This window comes from Rhipicephalus microplus, chromosome 1 (assembly GCF_043290135.1).
Source record: "Rhipicephalus microplus isolate Deutch F79 chromosome 1, USDA_Rmic, whole genome shotgun sequence".
Classification (NCBI taxonomy): domain Eukaryota; kingdom Metazoa; phylum Arthropoda; class Arachnida; order Ixodida; family Ixodidae; genus Rhipicephalus; species Rhipicephalus microplus.
The window spans coordinates 167968485-167991356 of record NC_134700.1 but is presented as its reverse complement, the minus strand read 5'-3'; the positions used below and the strand labels follow the sequence as shown (position 1 = coordinate 167991356).

General features: G+C 46.2%; 1 protein-coding gene across 1 annotated transcript in view; it reads right to left on the bottom strand.

The window, feature by feature from the left end:
• The window catches only part of LOC119177765 (integral membrane protein 2B), a 39955-nt gene extending 17243 nt beyond the window's left edge, over positions 1-22712 (bottom strand). The window contains exons 1-2 of the mRNA XM_037428949.2: positions 22249-22712; positions 17843-18004 (exon numbers count right to left, since the gene is read on the bottom strand). Of these exons, the coding sequence (XP_037284846.1) occupies positions 17843-18004; positions 22249-22329 (243 nt within the window). The 5' untranslated portion in view covers positions 22330-22712. The remainder of the gene's footprint in view (positions 1-17842; positions 18005-22248) is intronic.
• Between the last annotated feature and the right edge of the window lie 160 nt (positions 22713-22872).

The window sequence follows — 22872 nt, the reverse complement described above, 5'->3', positions numbered from 1 at the left end:
CAGCAGCGTAGGACACAGAGGAGTTAGTCTTGGAGGCATCTGTGAAGAACTCAGGACGTGTGTATTTCTGTTGAAGTTCCATAAAGTATGTTCGGATATGGGCAATAGGTGCATGTTTTGTAACTTCTAGGAAAGACACATCGCAGTCTATAGTCTGCCACTGCCACGGTGGCAGGTATGCTACAGGAGCCATTAAACTGTGTTCAAGTGACACTGCAGTTTCTTGAGCTAGACACTTCAGGCGAACTGAGAAGGGCTGCCTCATCGAAGGCCTGTTTTGAAACAGAGTTGAGCTTGACAAATCATTAATTGTAGAGTATGAGGGGTGCTCCTTGTCTGCTTTCACCTTAAGGAAATAAACAAAGGACATGTAGGTTCTTTGCAGATGAAGCGACCACTCATTTGACTCAACGTAAAGGCTTTCTACGGGGCTGGTGCGAAAAGCACCCGTAGAAAGGCGGATGCCCAAATGGTGCACGGGGTCCAGCATCTTCAAGGCACTTTGAGTAGCAGACTGATAGACAACGGCCCCATAATCTAAGCGGGTGCGAATGAGGCTTCTATAGAGGTTCATGAGGCATTGCCTATCACTACCCCAAGTAGTACGTGACAACACTTTTAAAACATTCATGGCTTTTAAACATTTTGTTTTTAGATACTTGATGTACGGAACGAAGGTCAACTTGTTGTCCAAGATTAGGCCTAAGAATTTATGCTCGGCTTTGACGGACAGACGTTGCCCGTTCAGTCGAATGTCAGGTTCCGAGTGCATGCCTCTCTTTCGAGAGAACAAAACACACGTGCTTTTTTGTGGGTTCAGTCGGAATCCGTTTTCCTCTGCCCATTTGGAGAGCTTGTTTAAACCTAATTGAACCTGCCGCTCACACAATGCCAGATTGCAAGACCTAAAGCCAAGCTGGACGTCATCGACATATGTGCAATAAAACATACCGTAAAAACCCGCATATAGCTCGGACCCGCATATAGTCCGGGGTGTAATTCGGGGATAGCAAACGTGAGAAAAAAAGTTTTCACCCGAATATAGTCCGAGGAAAATGGAAAAAATGCATTTATTGACATTTCATTCATCCTCGTCGTCGGACGCACTCTCTTCCGAAGCTCCCTTGTCGGAAATGTTCTCCCACAGCACATCATCCTCAGTGCCATCAAGCGCGTTGGAGATGGAGCACTTTTTGAAGGCGCGGCAAACGAGCGCCTCTGGAATGCAGGCCCAAGCCTCGACTATCCACGAGCAGAGCATCGCTGGCGAGGCCCGTTTCAGCCGTCCGGCAGGGGTCACTTCTGGTTCTCCGGACCTCATCCACTCCACGTACAGGCGCTTGACATGGTCCTTAAATGGCTTATTAAGGCACACATCAAGCGGCTGCAGCTGTGATGTCATCCCTCCCGGGATGACGACGAGCTCGGTGCGGGAGTCGCGCAGCAGTCGCTTTACGGAGTCGGCCAGGTGACACCGAAACGCGTCGAGCACAAGCATCGAAGGGAGCCCCAGCAGTGCTCCGGGCCGTCGACACCACACGGACTTTATCCAGTCAAGGACTAACGATTCGTCCATCCACCCCTTGTCCTGGCAGCGGACGACGACATTTTTCGGGAACTTCTCCCCCTTCGGCAGCGTCTTTCGTTTGAACACCACGTAGGGTGGCAGCTTGCGACCGTCAGCCGTGCAGGATAACATTACAGTCACCCGCGTTTTTTCGTTTCCAGTCGACCGCACGATAACTTGCCTGGAGCCTTTTTGATGCACCGTCAGCGCCGAGGGCATATCCAGGTAGACCGGCGTCTGATCCGCGTTGCCGATCTGGCCCAGCTGAAAGGGGACTGCCTTTCGCAACACAATTATGTACCTTTGAAAAGCCACGAGGTGCTCTTCGTAGCTCTCTGGTAGCTTCTGGGAGATCGACGTACGCCGACGTAGGGAGAACCCAGCGCGGCGCATGAAGCGAGACACCCAATGCTTGCTCGCTTTGAAATCCTCCGGCTGAATGCCTTTGTCTCGAGCGATCTCCCTTGCCTTCGCTTGTAGCAGCTCGATGTTGACAGCGAGATGTGCAGCTCGCTGCTCCCGCACAAAGTCTGTGAGTTCTCGTTCCACGTCAGGAAATGCTCCATTTTTTGGTCCGCGGAAACTTTTTCGCTGGCCGCTGCATGCAAAGAGGGCTTCCTTCTGCTTCCGCCAACCGCGAATGCTCCGCTCGTTGACTCCGAACTGCCGCTCCGCGGCACAGTTGCCGATGGTTTCGGCAGCAGCGATAACTTTTCTTTTAAAAGCAGCAGAGTACTGCCTGCGCGGTCCTGACATGGCGTAAAATCACAGGAGCAAAATCGAGGCCGTCATTATGGGCACCAAGTTGAAGCAAAGGCCACTGACCAACTGACCAGTTAAGACTAACGCCGCTAACACTACCTAGCGCAGAAGCGCGCAGACAGCTGATGATGATGATAGCACCGCGCTATGCCGAAACCGAAACTGAATTTGGGCCGAAAATTCTTGGGACCCGCATATAGTACGGGGCCGAAATTTCGCACCCTAAAATCTAGAAAAAAACCCCGGGCTATACGCGGGTTTTTACGGTATTGCGAGGGATGGTCAAGCGCAAGGAATTCATTTTTATGAGAAAAAGTGTGCAGCTAAGTACACCACCTTGTGGCACGCCTGTTTCCTGAACAAATGTTTGGGAAAGAACCGTGCCTACTCGGACACGGAATGTCCGGTTTGACAGGTAACTTTTGACAATGTGAAACATTCTTCCGCGCACGCCAAGGTGGGAAAGGTCTCTTAGAATTCCGAAACGCCTTGTTGTATCATAAGCCTTTTCGATATCGAGGAACACAGAGAGAAAATATTGTTTATGGACGAAGGCGTCTCTGATCTGTGCCTCGATACGAACAAGGTGGTCTGTGGTGGATCTACCTTCTCGAAACCCGCACTGAAATGGGTCGAGCAAATTATTTGTTTCAAGGAAATGTACAAGTCGGCAGTTTATCATTTTTTCGAAGACTTTGCACAAGCAGCTTGTAAGTGCTATAGGCCTATAAGTCGAGGGTAAAGAAGGGTCTTTGCCCTCTTTCAAAATGGGAATAATAATAGCCTCTTTCCAGGAGGTAGGGATAGCGCCAGAAAACCAGATAGCAGTGTACAAACAAAGTAAGGTTTTTCGTGTTTCGATTGGTAGGTTTTTTAACATTTCATACACCACACGGTCAGAACCTGGGGCAGAAGTACTGCAGGAGTTTAGAGACATTTGCAGCTCAGCTAGACTGAAAGCTTGGTTATATGCCTCGGATCTAGTGCATTTGTGTTCAAGTTTCTGCTTTTCTATTCTTGTTCTGTATTTTTGGAAAGTGTCAGTATAGTGGGATGAGCTGGACACCTGTTTAAGTGTGCACTGAGGAAGTTTGCCTGATCTTCCAAGGTATCACCCCGAGTGTCCACGAGTGGAAGTGTGTGTACTTGTTTTCCTGCTATCCTACCGACCATGTTCCAGACTTTAGCCTCCTGTGTGTATGAGTTGATCCCTGACAAAAACTTCTGCCAGCTTTCTCTTCTGGCCTGCCGACGCGTTCTCCTGCCTTGAGATTTTATTTTCTTGAAGGTGTCAAGATTTTCGGCTGTCGGCGAGTTCCGAAGCAGCCTCCAAGCTCTGTTTTGCTGTTTGCGCGCGTTTCGGCATTCAGAGTTCCACCATGGCACACGCCGTTTTCCTGGGTGCCCATTTGTTTGTGGGATGCATTTTGTTGCAGCATCAATCAAAAAAGCTGTGAAGTAGTCGACAGCAACATCAATGCTTAAAGTACACATGTCACTCCAATCTATATGAGCGATGGTATGAAACCGTTCCCAGTCGGCTCTGTTTATGAGCCATTTGGGAACACGGGGTGTACACTCAGTTGCTGTAGTTGTGCTCAAAACTACGGGAAAGTGGTCACTTCCGTACAGATTACTGACGACTTTCCACTGGAGTAGAGGCACAAGAAATGGAGACACTATGCTTAGGTCTATGGAGGAGTAGGTGTTATGTGCGAGATTATAATAGGTTGGTTCTTTTCTATTTAGGAGACATGCGTTCGACGAGAGAAGGAATTGTTCAATCAGTCGACCTCGCGCGTCGCAACGAGAGTCTCCCCATAGCCTGCTATGCGCATTGAAGTCTCCAAGGAGAACATAAGGCTCCGGAAGTTCATCAATTAAAGAGTGTAAATCACGTTTTTGCAACTGATAGCTAGGAGGGATGTAAATAGTGCAGATTGTGATTAGTTTATCAAAAAGAACCGCTCGAACAGCCACTGCCTCAAGGGATGTTTGGAGTTGTAAGTGTGTGCATGCAATTCCTTGATTCACTATGATGGCAACACCTCCGGATGATGTCATGGCATCATCACGGTCCTTTCGAAAAATAACGTATTTGCGAAGAAAATTTGTGTGTTTTGAATTAAGGTGTGTTTCTTGTACACACAGCACTTTTGGTGAGTGTTCGTATAGGAGTTCTTGGATGTCGTCAAGGTTTCTGAGAAGGCCCCTGACGTTCCATTGTATAATTTGAGTGTTCATGGTGAATGTAAAATAATGCTGTGTGTACGAAAAGCGAGTGGCTGTTTAGACGGGGAGTTTGAGTTCACTTAACAGGGCCGTCACCAGGCCCTGTTATTTGCTTTTTTGTTTTCTTGGCGCGCTCCAAGGAGCCACGCCGCTCTTTCGGCACCAAGAGTGCCGACGTATCCATTGCCTCCTCGGAGGCACTGGATGCCCGCACGTGCGGGCTGTTAGTTTGGATTTTGGGCCTCGCCTGGTGAGGGGAGGCCTTGAGACCCGAAGACTCTGGAGTCTCCGGTCTCTGTTTGGGAGTAGGCGGTGTAGCCTGGGCTACAGCCGCCTTGGGGGCAGGTGCCACAGCCGACGGCTCGCTCTGCGCAGGCCGAAGGGGTGGCGAGGGCTGGTGCGGCGTTGCCCCCTGACGCGCCGCATCAGCATATGTTGCGCCGTAAAATGGCGACACTCTTCGTCTTGCTTCTTTGAATGTGATGTTTTCTTTGACTTTAAGAGTGATTATTTCTTTTTCTTTCTTCCAGTTGGGACACGAACGCGAATACGCGGCGTGTTCCCCGTCACAATTCACGCAGTGAGGCGTAGTAACACAGTTATCAGATGGGTGGCCGTGGCTACTACATCTTGCACAAGTTTCCCGACCCCGGCAGTTCTGCGAGCCATGACCAAATCGTTGACATTTATAACACCGTCTTGGATTGGGAATGTAGGGACGGACAGAGAGTTTGATGTATCCTGTGTCTATAGATGAAGGCAGTGTGCTAGATGCGAAGGTGAGTATTAAATGTTTGGTAGGTATTTCTGTGTTGTCTCGTCTGATGACGATTCGTTTCACATCTGTGACATTTTGCTCTTTCCACCCTTCAAGCAGTTCCTGTTCAGACATTTCAAGAAGGTCTGCTTCTGAAACAACTCCGCGTGAGGTGTTCATTGATCTATGAGGTGAAATAGATACTGGGATATTTCCAAATGCTACGAGACTGCCAAGTTTTTCATAGTGGTGTTTTTCAGGCAGCTCAAGGAGAAGGTCTCTGCTAGCCATCTTTGTAACCTTGTATCCTGGGCCAAAGACCTCTGTAAGAGATTTAGCAACAAGAAATGGAGATATTACTCTGGCTTGTTTTGTTGGGTTTTCGCTGTGCACAACATGGAATTTGGGAAAGCATTGTCTGGGTTGGCTGAAAATTGATATGTCATCGGTGCGTCCCCTCTTAGGCAAGAGACGATCTAGGAGACGGGGAAATGCAGGTGTTCCCATAGTAGTGTACTTTTTGTTCGGCAGCAATGGCGACCACCCACCATGGAGTCCAACCAGGGGACGCTGAAGCACTTAATAGCATAAGGCTGCAGACGCCAGCCGTACATTGCCACTATAACCAAATATAACTACTCAAGGTTGAGTAATTACACAAGGTTAACCCTTGCCGCCATGAAAAATCGGAAGTAAATGGAAGAGAGAAGAAGACAGGACAGATTTAAAGACGAGAAAAGACTAAGATGTAGGAAGAGAGAGATAGGAAAAGGCGACTGCCGATTTCCCCTGGGTGGGTCAGCCCAGGGAAGCCGTCTACGTGAAGCCGGGGCCAAAGAGGTGTGTTGCCTCTGCCGGGGGGCCTTCAAGGTCCAATCACCCAGCTTTGGCTCAACCCCCAGGATCCCCTTTTCCCCGGACACGGCAAAGCCACGCACGGCTAGGTGTGGGAGGGAGCCGAAACTCCCCCGTTAGCTCGGGTCCGTGGTGTCGCACAAAAACCCAGAATGTTGCACCCAGGTATGGTGGAACGTTGCTATAATATGAAGGCACTGATGTTAATGCCACCAATTTGTTGCTTTAAATTTGCAGTTATTTGCATCAATGTGCCAAAAAGAAGACCTGTAAAGTGTCCCATATTGCTTCGTGGCCTAATTGAGTGTTTTTGCTCTTGCACGAGTTTTCAAGAACAGGAGCCTGCCCAAGCTGAATTTAAGCCTTCTAAAAAAGGAAACAAAATGAGACACCAGGCCCAACACAGTTACGTTTCCTGGAAATCATTTTTCATCACCAGAATGGCACTGTTCATGATTCAAGTTAAAAAGGGGCCGTGACACCTAACCTCCGATCATAATCTGTGTTATGCAGGTTAACCCTTGCGCTGACCAACTCTTGACGTGTTTCATCAGGCTCTTGATTTATAACTGAATATTTTTATAAACATGCTACTTTTTAATTTACAACTGAATATTTTTATCAACTTGCTAACAACGCGAGGGTGAGGACACTGACACTATCACGAGCTGTGAAGTGTGAAGGTGCTTGCTGAGTAAGCATCTGCATTCCAGTGAATGATTTCGTTCCGTGGTCAGCTGCATATGCTATTGCACTATATCAGTTTTTTTCAGCTTGACGTAGAAACTGAACTGCAGCAGGTGAAACTTCGGCATAAGATGCCTACTCCGCTTTACGTAGCACGTGTCACATGCGATGGCCGAATGACTGTTGCCAGCGATGGGAGTGGTTTATATTTATAGCCAGCGACTTCCAGGGTTTATCTTGCCCTGAAATATTAATTTAAAAGTCCATTCCTCACCTCTGTACAGGCACAACAGACCCCCTACTTCTACTTTTTGCTTAAAATTGCATAATGTTGGATCCAGGGCTTATTTTGAGCTGAAATGTTCATTCCGAGTCCATTTTTCACCTTTGTACAAGTGCAATACACCCCCTACTTCTACATTTCGCTGAAAGCAGCATAGTTGGATCATCATGTCATGGCCTGGTTCAGCAAAATGGTGGCTACACATTCTTGGGCTTGTTTCTTCTGCACAGTGTCACACCTACATTTTACAGCTCATGAGAGAAGAAAACCGCCCCCGTGTCCACATTGCAAGAAATGACAGTCATCATTAGTCTGCTAAGCTAGCTTAACCATTATAAAGAGGGCGTATCAAACTAGCAATAATAAAAATCATGAAAATTGTGCAGCACAGCTTGTTTAGAAGTTCAACCTATGAGTTCATACACAATATCCCTACAAAGAACCTGTTACAACCAATAGTGGGGCCTAGGAAAACCTAGGTACTTTCAGAGGGCACCCAACATTAACAATTGTGTAAAATCTGGGTACATTTTAGTGCTGGTGAAAGACGCAAAGCAGCATCTTGAGGGCTGTAATAACTTTTCAATGCAGAGGTTGCTAGTAAAGCCAGAAATTTTATTAACACACATTTCTGAAGTTGGTCATGCTACTTTCTGAACAGACATTTTTTTGTACCTGTAATTTGAATCCTCCAAAAAGACTGGTACAATGCATAAAAACTCCCAGTGACACACACAAATTTGCACTTGCAGTCAAAAGCACAAAGGCTAATGACTTCTGCCCTTGATGACCTGCTTAAGCCTCAAACTTGGAAAATGTTTCTCTCACTGCTTGCAGTAAACGTTTCTGAAATGATGCAATATGTGGGAGCTAGCAAGAACCATGAATGTTCAAAAAGGGAAAACAAGGCAACTAAAGTACTGCTACACATAACTCAAAGCTATCCTTCGCTTGACTATGATCATGTGTTGTGTCTAATGGTGCAAAAGCCAGTTGGAGCCACAGACTGCCAAGAAATTACATTTTAAGAGCAATGGTATGAATGAGCAAACGCAACGTGGCTGTGAAATGGCCTGGAAAGCTGTGCACTGACCAAAAAAAGTCCGTAAAATACTAAGATGTTTCTGTGGAAGTGTCGTGATGCACCGTAAATTTCACTGTCCAAGATAAAAAATTTACACTAACAAGGCAAAACAATACTAGGCACTACTGCTTCCCAAGAATCCTTGTTTGCGAAAGCCTACAGACAAATGCATTAAAAAAATATGATTCTTTCATCACAGCAACCCCTCGAAAAGGATGTGTGATAAATCTCTTGCACAAGGAAGTTGCAATGTAAACTGTCGTCCTTTATGGAGGGGTGAATGCGGCCTACACTCTGCCACGGCTGCCTGCACTCTGCAGGCAGCCAATAGCAAAAGACAGCATGTTCGCTATTGGCAATATTTATTGGCAAACATAATAATGAGTCATGGCCTGTGGACAAGCGCTGACAGATTACGCTCCTGTTTCGGTTTTGCAATAGGCAATGTGGCCGTAAGCAGACGTGCTTTCTTTAGCTATTGATTGACGGTGCTGCGGGCAGCCGCCACAGAGCGCAGACCATGCACTCATGTGTTTGTTTTCATAAAAGACACTGTACCAGCATCTTTTAACAAATTCCAAGACTGACTGATGATGAATTGAGTGGTCTAAAAGGATTGAGGAATGAAAGAAAATATGCTGCAGAGGACACTTTAAAAAGTGCCTGTTTCTTAAAGGCTACATTTCTTCGAACTGTAGCAGGTCATGAAACAGTTCTTCACCACGTTTACTAAAGGTCAGAGATTCACAGTGAATAGATAATAGTTAAGAGCTGTAATATTTCTGGAACATTTTTCAAACACTTCGAAATGATATCACAAAAAGAAAAAATAGAGAAGATCCCTAAGGGTATTTTAAATTTGACATTAAAAAAATTATAGCCCTGCAACAGTACAACCGGGTGCCACCATTTTGAGCTCGCCAGGAAGAGCATTTATTAGTCAAGTTTCTTGCTTTAACTAGGTACTCTATTCAAAAACAAGCACACAACGAACAAATGCTTAAAGTTCGTTTTGAGGCCCCCGATTGGCTGAGTCTGCCGTGTTGCTCTAGCCCGCCTCACCATTGGTCAGATCCTTGCTCCGGGAGATCGTTGTCTGCTGCTTGCGTGTCACCGAGGTCACATGAGAGTCGAAAATTGCGCTCCCTATTGACATGTTCACACTCATTCTGTGTTCCTGGGTTGAGGATGACTGAGGATGTAAGTACACTTCAATTTGGCAGCTGCAAGTGTAATATTATTCGTCAGATTACAATAATATGCCCCGCTCCTTGCAAACCTTGCAGACAGGTGTCTTGGACTGACTAGCGTGGAGTCATGGAACTCATGGTAAGAGGCACTTCTTATTAGCACTTTCGATCTTCAGGCTAAGATATCGTGGGACGACTCTTCGGACTCAAGATTGTGCATGACGTATATTAAAGCTTCGGGCACCGCGGCTATATAAAGCACGACCAAGCTTACTGCTCAGAGTAGTATTCAGGTCTAACTCCACTCACGGCGGTCATGTACGAAAAGGCAGAAACATTGCTCTAGTGGACACGCAAGAGTGCAGAAGCTGCAATGTGCGTCGTCACAAGCAACAAATCGCATTGCCCACTCGAAACCACAGTTGGACATTTAGCGCTTTAATGCCTCGGCCAAGCTCGTTGAGCAGCGACTGCTCGGAGGAGAAGTGGCTAGCAGTTCCGCATGATGGCGTCTCGAAATGGGAGACTAAGCACACTACATGCTAATTTATTATCGTTATATTTATTTTACGTTATTATAAGCTGCTACATTAATTTTCCAGACGTTTGAATTCTTCGAATGGTAAAATGCCTGTGCATAATGAATAGCAAAAATTATTTGAAAAACATACGAAAAAATTTGAATATTCTCACACCCTGTGCCGTAAGGCCGTTCTGCTGACTCAGAATAGAACACCACTTAGTCTTGACATTATAGCGGATGGCCAGTTTCCTAAGTTTGGCTTCTTTAACACTTTCAGGACCAGCCCATAGGGCCATCGGTCGTATACGACCGATGGGTTTTAAAGCACTTTCAAACTAAATTTTTCGCGCGTTTTGACATGTTGAGCCATCTGCGTGGTATTTCTAACACCACTCTTCCATTTTTCGAGTAGTTTGCTTTTTTTCAGGGAGGTGGCGGTGGACAATCGCAGTTTCTCTTGGGTGCGGTCGCGTCAGCTGATTGAGAGAATGGCGTCAAGTTCGCGACACAGCGCGCTTGAAAAACGGCCCGGATCTCGCGATTCCCCTGCTTCAACGGCTGATTTCGTTGATAATACGAGCAGCGAAGAGTCAGAAGACGACTTCGGAAGTTCGGATTTTAGTTCGGACAGCGAGTCGGGGGACGATCAGCCTGGAAGTTCAACAAGTGGACCAAGGTTAGTTGCGCTTTCCTTTCAGCTGGCTCTTGAGCATGCTTGCACGGTCGTTAGACGTTTTTATTGTGTTATGTTGATTTGGCAGGGTTTCCACAACGTACGGCAACGACTTCCTGCCACCAGCGCAGCAGCGGATCGTCTTTGCGCCGCACCGTGCACCTGGTGTTTACATCACTGACTACGTAGGCGTGGCACTCAGGAGCGGACCAAGAAAATTTCTGACGGCCCTCGACTTCTTCGCTCTTTTTTCACAACTCAAGTGATCACTATGCTATGTGAAAACTCGAACAAATACGGCTGGACGAAAATACTTGAAAAACCGACGCACGCTCGTCCCGATGGTTCGTGGGAAGAGGTGACCCCAGACAAGATGATGAAATTCATTGGCCTCATAATTTACATGGGCATTGTCAAGGTTCCACGCCCGAAGCTCTACTGGAACATGGGTGAGCTCTACAGTGGCCTGCTCCCACGACGAATAATGCCCAGACGCCGCTTCATAGCGTTGCTCGCTATGCTCCATGTTGCCGACTTGGACGATGCGAGCCAGCTATTGAGAGGAAAGCTCCGGTTCGTGTGGTGGCTTATGGAGCATGTGAATCAAGTGTCTGCGAACCTTTTTCAGCCAAATCGTGATCTCTCCGTGGACGAACGAATGGTGAAATCTAAAGGGCGATGGGGAATCAGGCAGTATATGAAAGATAAGGTCACAAAATGGGGCTATAAGCTCTGGGTCCTAGCTGATCCCGGCACCGGATACACGGTACGTTTCAGTGTCTATACCGGCAAGCGGTATGAGCCAGGACCTCATGGATTAGCATTTGATGTAGTTTGCCAGCTGTGCGCCGAATATCTTGATCAGGGGTACCGAATATTTATGGATAACTTTTACACATCGACGCATTTGTTCAGTCACCTGATTGACCGAAAAACATTGGCTGGCGGTACAACAAGAAAAGACCGGTGAGGATTTCCAGTTGAACTAAAAGACTCGCGATGGGAAAAAAAAGTGCGACGTGGGGACATAAGATGGCTCCGTGATCGCGGTATATTATACCTCCAGTGGAAGGACCGTCGCGTTGTCAACATGATGAGCACCAATCACACAGCCAATATGACCGTCAAAGCAAAAAGAAGGGAAAAAAAGGAAAATACTTGGGCTCAAATTTCTGTACCAAAGCCATTGCTTATACATGAATGCAATGCTGAAATGCTAGGAGTAGATAAATCAGACCAGATGATTGGCTATTACAATGTCCTCATGAGAAGCGTTCGGCGGTGGAAGACACTCTTCTTCCACTGCATTGATATTGCCTGTGTGAATAGTTTCATGTTATTTCAAGCACACCACGCATCACACCCAGATATCCCCGAACTTGAAAGAAAATCTCAATACGACCACCTGGCATTCAGAGAAGAGCTCGTTAGTCAGATCTTCAACACTGATAGTGCCAAGCCAGCACGTACTCCTCCTCCACCCTCCACTAAACGAACGCTCCACAAGCCCGAAAAGGCAAAAAGGCGCAGAAGCTGCAAGCTGTGCTATAACAGCAAGAAAGTTGAACTCAAAACTAATTGTTTTTGCAGAACTTGTGATGTTTACTTGTGTTTTACAACGACAAGAAGCTGTTTCTTGCAGTGGCATGAGAGCCATCAGCTGTGACGGGCGCACGAGTGCTCCGAGTGTGAAGCAGGCTGAGCAAAGGCAGTTGTGAATAGGCGGACCAAAGTTTTATTTTAGAGAAAGAAGACATTTTGCCACTTTTTGTATATGTTGAAACTTTTTTAGTTCACAATTTTACTTGTATATGCATGCCTTTTAAAACTTTCTTATGTTTGTTTTTCGTGGCACTTTCTTTATGACACTTTTTCATTATTATGCATAAACTTTTTCTGTGTAATATTTAGCCTGCATCTAAAAGACCATTCAATTAACTTCATTTTGATATATAATACATGAGTATATCTTGTTTATCTGACTTACTAAAAATATTTATCGTAACACTCCTTGTGAATGTATGATTTTCCCTGGTCCCGAAAGTGTTAAATGGAGCTTATTAATAGCGCTTGTTCCAAAAATGCTGCCGGTAGGTTGTGAGTCTGCTGCATAGATGATGCTTCATATAAAGAACAGGGTCAGTCACTGAGGTGGTACCTGCTTTCAGGTCAATGCATGTACCAAGCTAGTCAGCTAGCATATAAATAGTGCACAAAAATATAATGTGAAAGAATAACAATATTTCAGTGCTTTTTGAGTTCTTAGCTCTGACAATGCTTAAGGTGGCGGTCCCACTCCAGTGGCAAGAGCTCGACATTTTAGTCGTTGTTTACTGGCTCACTGTGCTTGCTCTGCTCAATGGAAGAATATGAGTTCTATTGCATTATAAAGTTTACGTTCTCCGCTTTCTAATGACAACTACTCTTTTCGCCTAGTCTGGAGTGTTATTTCATGGCAATTGAAACAGTGTGAGCAAAAAACAGCGTTTTTGCTGTACAAGCCTCCGTTGTACTGCCAGTGCAGCAAAACTGCCCAACATAACGAAATGAAATTTGCTGAGCCTTTTAACGAAGCGTTATGCAAGGTTTCTATGAAGAGATATTGCCAGTAAAGCAATTAGAAATTGATGCACGCTCTAATAAAAATGGGCAAAAGAATGAAAGTTTATGAGTAAATAACTTTTTTTCTATTTTGTGCAAAACAACAATATTGAATGGGTTTCCAGGCTACAATGTACATTATGTGTACGCGAAGTTGTTTTGTGTTCTGATGAACAGTTCTTGAATTATTACTCCTTCAATACGGCAATTTATGGCGCTACTTGGTCAGGCATTACCGACGAAGGGACAAAACTATCCAAGCTGAAACTCTGAAATCTTCAATAATAAATCAGCAAGCCTTTCCCTAGGTTTCTATGAAGAGAAAATTGTCGTAAGTTAATTAGAAAATTTGTAGGACAGCAGTGAATTTAGCTCATTTTTCTGCTTGCCAGGTTCGTGCAAATTTCCTTTTTTTGTCTTTTGTAGGCTAATTCACAACAAGTATTTCACATTAGCAGGACCATGTAGTGTCTTGTAATCACCAGTACTCACTAACTTTACGAAGCGGTGCTTGAAACAAAAGATTTTTCAAAAATAATAAAGCTCGCAAACACTTTTTGACGGTAGCGCCATCTGTCAAAAAAAACTTCAAGTTGTTTCACGTCAGTTCCGACGTTCGTCAAAAGTGGCGCTTCTAAACATAACTAAGCCGCCAAAACACGGATGGACTTCTTTAGACTTCAGTGGCTAAATGCTGCTGAAAAAGAAAGAAAGAGAAGGAGAGAGAGAAAGGAAGAAGGGAATAAAGCGTGTTGCACTGTACATCAGGAATGCATAACCAGCAGGTTAGGCTATTGTGCCAAAGATTCCAGGAATTGCTTGGTTGCTCGCCTTTGTACTCAGGTGACTGTAGAAGCGTTTTTGAAGGACACAAAGAACTGGACCTTGCCTCCCCATATTTTAGAAGCCTGTAGGACATTATCTGAAGCGCGCTTTCCCATCGCAGGGAGGTGACGAGTGTCTGGCAGTGTATGTGTGTTTGAATATTTCACGTGACGCCGGTTGAACTAGGATAACAATGGACTTTTTTTCGGGAGACTAGCCTGCGCATGCGAAGTGGTGCAAGTGGTGGTGACTTGACGCCATGTTTGGGGGGAGTAACAGAGCCAAACAGCTTCTATAAACGTTGCACAGGGCGGCGACAGGTGCGAACTGAAGGGCACCTGGCGTCGTTTGCAAATTATCCCGAAAAATACCAGGCCTACGAGATTTTTCTACCGGGCCGTGGCGGATAACTTCGGAGGCCACGGACTCCCAGTTTCGATTTCGGTGATCTCCACTGGAGGCGCTGTTCGGACCTGAAAAAGGCCCATTGACTCTGATGATTTGAGGCTGTTCTCTTTGTATCGGGCGGGCAAGATTAATTCGCCCTAACCAGAGAACGAAAAAAAAAAAACACCTATCAAGTAAATAAACTAAAACACTCCACAGGCGTACACACCCCGTACCAGTTCGTATAGTTAGTCTGCACGCCTTCAATTTTTGTCCACGTAAATCACTACCTCTGCGTCGCGCGCCACCACTGCAACAGCCTTGTTGGATGGATGGATGATATGAGCGTCCCCGTTATAATGGGGTGGTGACAAGTGTGCCACCTGGCTCGACAAAAAAATCTTTCTTTTTTTCTTTTTTTTTTTTTTATGTTGACCTTTGCAAAATAGTGAGCGACCCCTGGCCAATACCTTCTAGACTAGCTGAGGCCTCTTGACGTCATCACACTACGACGGGAGCGGATGCCGCGTTCTCAGAAATGCCCATTGCTACACGCTCGTTGTGTACTCAACGGCGCGCTGCGAATCCATTCTTTCATGATGTCTCCCGTTTCCCGAAAGCGCCGACAAGGCAACTCCGTCGTAGAGGGTGTTGCACCTGGCGCCCACTTTGCAAACACCTGTAAAACTTCTGCTTCCCTGACTGCTTTTCTCGCTCTAAACGTGTTCACCACTCCACATTCATACGAAGCGGCAGGATCAGCACCAAGACTTCTCAAAACGTACTTCAGGAATGTCACGCCTCATTGTAAGTTTCCTCTTCCACTGAGAGAAAGGAGAAAACGAAAGAAAGGAAAGACAGGGATTAGTGGTAAATGGGAAAAAAATTATTCGTCTGCTAGTCTGTGGTTGAGGCTTTCGTGTTGAGGCTTTCGAGGGAATAGGAGCAGCGGACGCCAACGCAAGACACTCGTGCCCGGTGTTACAACCGTGCATGGCAGTGTGCCGTTTCCTAAGACAGCGAAAAAGGATGCGGCGATATCCACCACCTCTAGCAGAAGCAAGAAAGCCAGAAAAAAAAAAAAACGGTCCTTGTCAGGACCAGCCTTCTCGATGCTTCAGTGGAGATTTCGCACTGAATGCGTTCTTCGTTCAACTGCCGTCTCTCTCTGTGTTCTGTTTTATTTATCTCTTACTTTACGTTGCTGCTATCTAGACAGCTGAAAATAATGCACATTGCCCAATGTTGCCCGACTTTGCCATTAGCAGCCAACCTGCGGGATGAAATTATAATTTTAGTACAAGAACAATCGCTTCCGTGTGCCTTATTGGACAGCCTCTTGGAAAAGCTGAGCTAGTTTTCGGGTGTCGACTCTAGGTCTATACAGATAGGTTGGGTTTCGCTGAGAAAGAGCCCTTACGCATTTTATTATTCAATACTCCCAAAAGGACGCAATTCGCATCTGTGTTACGACTTGCGCTCTTCGGTGCGGTGCTAGGAGGACTCGTTTTATAGATGAAAAAATTGTCTCTCATATGTTTCGCTAAAGCTGAGCAGCGCATTCGTGTATACGCCTTGTGCACCGCCTATAGAGGCGCCACTGATAGCCACCTGCGCCCCATACATCTGTTTACAGCTGCGCCCCATACATCTGTTTTGGGATGCATGAGGCTCATAGTGTTCTCGCTAGCAAAAAGGCAATGCCCTTCTGTCGTTCATGCATACAAAATCACCATTTTTGGCTCACTGCAAGGCGCGGAAAAGGGGCTTTATGTAATGATAGCCAGGAAGTAGTGGAAAGGAGCTTCCTGGGTAGCTTCTGAATGTAGCGACATAAGTATCAAGCGGACCATGCGCGACACCCACACTACATTCACAGTCGAACCAAAGCTGCTGACAGTGGAGAAATCTATAATTACTATGCACGTGCTCAAGGTCGGCGTTGTTCCACGCGACCCAACACTGCCGGTATTCAGGGCCACTGAAGAACTTCCTCGAGAACTACTCTTTTTCTTTCTACTCTTTTTTAGCGAGGAAGAGAAAGAGTCGGTTCAGAAACCAAACCATTACCAGGAGAGAGAGAGAGGCACCTCTTTTCCGGACAGTTGCACGGGAGTACAAAGGCTCTCGGGTCCGTGCCTTTTTTGTTGCTGTTGTTGTTATTGGGGAGCGGGGGGGGGGGGGGGGGGGGAGGGCGTCACGCACATTTGAAACGTTTCAAAGGAGATATGGGAGCAGCGGCACCTCCGAAAAGAATGGATTAGTTCCAGCAGGAACAGGCTCTTCGCCACTGCATGCTACGATGGCGGAGAGTGCATTTTCCTCCCTTTTTTCCAAACGTGACTTAGTGGCGTCTTCTGGTGGCTCAAGCAGAAACTACTCGCAAGATGGCGACGGTGGTACCGTCACCTTAAAGGGGCCCTGCAATGCCTCTTCGTCTGCATTCTGCAGTGCTGGAGTGTGCGTACTGTTGAATACTGAGATGAATTCAAAAAGAATGATCAAAATTAATCCTCGGTAATGGAAGTTTTCAGTCTTTGAACTCAAAAACCCCAGCAGATGACGAGAAAAATGTTTCCTTTCGCATTGCACTCTTATGTTGACATCGAAGGCTGGTTTCAATCACTGTGCCCCTCTTACAGATATACCGGACGACTTGCCTCATGGTGGCTATTATGTGTGCATCTAGCATTCTGTTGCAATAGCTGAGAACATTTCATATTAAACGACAGAAATCAGAGAGTATGGCTTATCTGGAACCATATGAATATCACATGTGACTTGGCATGTTAACCCAATCAAAACCAATGTCGTCACTGCCATGAGATGAAGCGTCGCTTCCAATCACAAAAATAGCCGTTATGTGTTGCTCTAACCCGAAACTGATGCGATATCTCCATTGAACTTCGGTGCACCGTTTTCAAATTCTGGGTGAGAGTACTCATGCTGCAGTTCAAGAAATTACACATACAAACGTGTTCAACAGATGTATGCTTCAAAATATCCACAAATAACTTGCTTCTCCTAAATTTTCGAAATTTGAAGGCCATGTGATGGTCATAAAGTTTAGGCTTTATCTGTTTTACAATTAGCAAATGACATGCATGACAAGCACCAAGGACATATATGTGCAAAGTTTGCTAATCAGGCATAAGCCAATATTTGCTCTTTTGGCACCCATTCAAAACAGTGTAATGGCTTGACACTCTTATCATCAATGCAATGTGTCTATTAACTGGAGCGCCACATATACTAGAATTTTAAAACAATCATTTGACTCCCCACTAATCTCTTTTTGCTAGAACAAGTGTAACCAACCCACCACTATTGAATATGAGTGTATTAGCCAATTGGAGCCATACACATTGCAACAAACCTTGGCTATAGCGGAGACATAAGAAGTACAACTGACAAACCTTGTAGTTTGTGAACTGGCGATACAGGAACACACCACCAACAATGCCTGTTGCCAGCACCAGGAATGCTGTGAAGAAGACGCACAGTGTCGTAGTTGTGCTCACGCGACGTGCGCGCATTGTCACTATGACGGGGCTGCCTTCCACGTCCCCTTCGTTGCCCTGGAGTGGTTCGACAAAAAGATCAGTGCGGCAGAGGTGCACAAAGCAGTGCACACATTATAAGTATCATAAGAGATTTACAACAATGTGCTTATACCTTTGGTAGTGTGGAAAATATGTTCTAAAAAAGTAAGATCAAAGGACACCTGATGCCTTTTCAGGTGAAGGTAACAAAGGGTCGTTGTACAGAGAATATCGTGCTTCCGACATTCAGGACTACACAAACGGTTGTGCATGATTAGTAGCTATCACAATTACTTTATTGAACGGCTGTACTGTGCCCTTTATCAATTTACATTAGGGAATAAAATACACCATTTCCCTCTAAAGGGAACCATGTGTAGATGTGAAGCAGTGGGCACTAATGCTTGCATTGGCGGCAGCACTGACGCTAACGCTCATCATGGCGTTGCACAGGACAGAAACCTGGTGAGGCACAGAGCACGCAGTTATGAACCGGTGTTTCCTGCTGGAACATGCCAATTTCTGCTAATGGGCACTGAGAGACAGAAGACTCAGATTGAACACAGAGACCAGCCGTCCACCTTTAGTTAACGAGCATGCTGCGAATTTTTATTCAGCAACACACAGGGGGAAATTTTCATTGGCACTACCTTGGGAGGTCAAGATTCAATGCCTATATCTACGGTGTGGCCAGTGAACGGTTGCGCAGCATGAGCAATCAGTTTTTTCAATCAACAAACTTGCTAGCACACGCTGCCTGTGTTGGCGTTGCGTGATGAGAGAGGGGGGGAGCATAAAAGGAAAGAGGGGATGCGCATGTGCAGTGGAGCGAAGACACCACCAGATCAAGCTCACTCATAAGAAGCTTCGTGCATAAAAAAATAAAAAAAGACGAAACCTTCAGGCAAAAATGCTTAATAAATAACACTAAAAGGAAGTAAGTAGAACACCTGAATCGGCAGCTATGCAGTTACACCCATGACGAACTTGCCACTCAGTTCTTTGCATCATAGCTATATTCGTGACGAACTTGCCACTCAGTTCTTTGCTTATAAGGGCATTAAAAATGCATAGTCACAAATTAACTGGTCACAATTACAGTTTTACTGGAATGTCTGCAATATTTATAAGTCATTTTAATGACACAGTAACAAAATTTCACGCGTAAGCGCCTTGCGCAGACGTCCACCAACCTTGTCTGCCGTACCAAGGCAACAAAGGTTTACAGGATATGTGAACGGCAAACGTGAACAAGTTTTTCTCCTTTATCTCAAGAAAAGACATATTACACACTTTTTACTGCTTTACTCTCATTTAGAATTTAGGTCACTTTTGGAGAACATATGCGTCTTGATGGCTAGAAGCATATAATAATAATAATAATTGATTGGGCTTAACTTTCCAAAACCAGATTATGATTATAAGAGATGCTGTAGTGGAGGGCTCTGGTAATTTCAACCACTCAAGTTTCTTTACCATCATCAGCCTGACTATGCCCACTGGAGGGCAAAAGTCTCTCCCATGATCCGCCAATTAACCTGGTCTTGTGCTTTCTGCTGCCATGTTATACCTGCGAACGTTTTAATCTCATCGGCCCACAAAACTTTGTCTCCCCTTCGTGCATTTGACTTCTCCGGGAATCCAGTCAGTTACCCTTAATGACCAGCGGTTATCCTGCCTATGTGATACGTGACCGGCCCATCTTAATTTCTTCTTAATTTCAACAATGATATTCTTGACTCCGGTTTCTTCCCTGACTCACTCTGCTTTCTTTAACATGCACCTAAATCTAAGCACACAAGCCTCAAGCATTTTCGCTTCCACCGAAAACGCTGCTGCTACGGCCAGGTGATGGCTAGAAGCAGCTTGCTTACAAAAGCTATCTACACATGTTAACCTAAACTTTCATCACCTACATTGACTTTGTACACATGCAGCATGAAACCCAGTTAAAACATGAGGGCTTTATGAGCCAATACTGTGACTGGAGTATGTGTGAGGCAAACTCTAGGTAAAATGTTCGTCACAGATTCAATTAGCATCTTTAGCAACTTTTCCATTTATACACTTAAGAAACAACATGAAAATTTGGAGAGAGCTTTGCACAGCTAGGCAGTCCTATTGTATGTCAATAATTTAAATTCAATGTCAGAGGTGTTTTATTTCAATTTATAGCTTTTCAATGTCTTTCATGGTAAGCGAAATTCACCCATTGTCTGCCAGCAGCGGACTGCGACTGCAAGGGCGACCATTGCACATGACAGTAAATAAGGAATATATGTTTCACTCCAAGTGTGCACATACCATGAAGGTGTTGAAGAGGGGGATGACTGCAACTGGACTGTGTGTATAAGAGACACAGTGAAGAGACGGTAGAAAGTGGACCTTCATCCTTTTACAAAGATGTTTGTTTATTTGCTGTAACCAGTATGTACATAGCCCCTACGTGACATCACGGATGCAGCTTCTGAATGTACTGGTACTCAAGGATGGTGGCTTTGATGCCAAAGCGGCTAACCTAGTTCAATGTGACGGCATGGCTGCAATACTTCATTGTGTGAATATATAAAAAACGGCAGCAAGGGGAAGACAGACGTTTGAAATGAAGAAATCCGTAAAAAGAGTTGTGTGCTCGATCTGAGGTTTGGACAATTGCACTAGTCGTCTTCAAGGCTAGAATTGATTTTATTAGGGCTAGCGTGTATGTGCTTCGTACCCTCTCCTACAACCTAACAATGACGGGGGAAAGGCGATGCCCCCCCCCCCCCCCCCCCCAATCCATGGCTGCCATAAACTTCTATGTCTCCTTATGCTAGAGCTTCAACACAGTGATTTCAATGCTGTCAATGTGAGGTCATCTGTAAGTTTCCAATTTTATTTTTCAAACTGAGCTCTGTGCTCTCAATCTTTCACAAGAAGATTGCAAATGCATTGGCTACACCTGGATAAAGAGAAATGCAAACTTACCAAGCCTGACATGTCTACGTACCAAATTTCCATGGATTGGAAGCTCAAACAAGCCGCTTTCAGCAGCAGCTGTACTTGATAACAGAACTAACCGCTGGCCAATCGACGGGCTGGGGCGGCAGATTGTGTTGCACAGCTGATAGCATGCTAAGGCTGTTACACGAGACAAGGGCCTGATCACACACTCTGCGCTGTGTTTACCCGAAAGCGATCCGACCTATGGAATGCCTCGGCGACACGAACCATCTGCACGCATTCACCGCAACATCTATCCACGACGCTCTCGCACGGAGTTGGAGATTTGACACGCTAAATAATGCACGTGCTCTTGAAAGCTGGAAGACTTCCCCGACCGCCTCATTTGTAACGCGTACGGGTGCTGAGAAAAAGAATTCCGCAAGCACCTTGTGGGGTACATGCACGACATGCCCTCTTGGCAAGGACGGGGCCATCCGTCTGTTGTCGACATCGGTGTTTGGCCAAGACGCGAGGCCCGAACGGCACACTGCAGGGCGGCTGAACTACTGTTCTCAAAATAAGTGATACTTCGCAAAGAGGCAGCAACCTCTGAGGCAAGCTTGTTTTCGCCGCAGGGGCGCTGCATATGCAGTGAACGACGACAGACTGGGCGCCAGTCCAAAAGTGCCCTGCCGCCGGGTTCCGCGACTACACATGCCCTTCCTGCGATGAACAACGCGCCGGCGAATTCCCGAGTGGCGTATCTGCTTCTACAAAACAGCGACTGAAGCCAACGTTTGCTTCAGCCATCTGAAGCTCAGAATGGAAAACTCTGTTCTCTGGTGCGTACCGCGCAAGCCGAAAACAAACGAAAACTAGACGCACAGTGAATGAAAGCCTTCTCTGACAGGTTGCCGGAATTAACGCAATAAACAGTCCTGCAAACAGAGAGAAACGCGAAAAATGAGGCAAACGCGAAACAACCGAAACCACTCTGAACATAAGGTAAAAGGAAGCACCCGATGCCTTCGATTTACAATGCAATCTCAACATTGTGTAAGTTTAATAAACAACGCAGCAGTGGCTCTTCCTGACGCGTTACGCAATGCAACAACGCCAAAGCGTAAATCGCGTTGCTCCGAAACGACACCATTCATCGCATTACATAAAACGTAGCCGCCAACGCCGCTGTCCCTTTGTGCGCGTTTGGGAGGGTACCACGCAGTCGGCGATCCAGTGCACTCGCGCTCCCACTTCTTCCGTTGCTTGGGCCGGAACGGAAGCGATAACTAGTCACATCGACAGCCGGGATGGAAACTGCTGCGATACCCAATTTAGCGTAAGGCCTAACTCACCGACTCATGCTGAACGAGAGGCTTCGCCTGGGGCGACTTGGCCAGCTTCTTTTCCGTCAAGGGTTGCGTGATGATCGTCATCTTTCGATGATTTCCGCTGTCAGTGCGACAGACGGATTACAGAAGAAACGGTCGGAACAGCGATCCAGCAAGGCTCGGCGACTGGCAGTGGCTGTCCCTTCGCTTTGTTTGGTTTTGCTAGTTTTGCTTTGATAAGACGACCTCTCCGGCCGCGGCGCTTCGCGGTTGACGATAGAAACGACTGAGGCGCTAGGTACCTTGCTGCTACTCAAAAGTCCCCAATTTTCTCTATGCGCACTTGTTTGCACCAACGCCTCCTAGAAAAACTATGCCTGGAACGTCGCTCTCTTTTCAATTGAGAGCCTCCTGCCAGCACGCAATCTTGGAGGCCATGCCTTCGGCCTTGTGTTGCGACCGGCCGCCGTGTGAGACCGCTCGCCTCCGTTCTGTCACGTGACATAATAGCTGCTCGGAGGCAACTGTGAGAGCATTGTTGTGTTCGCAAAGGGCAGCAGGTGTTCTGTGGGGCAGCCGTCACAGACGCTCGCCTTCATACCAGAGGAGGAGAGTAAAATCAGAGGGTTGGGCAGCGCGTTCGCGGCT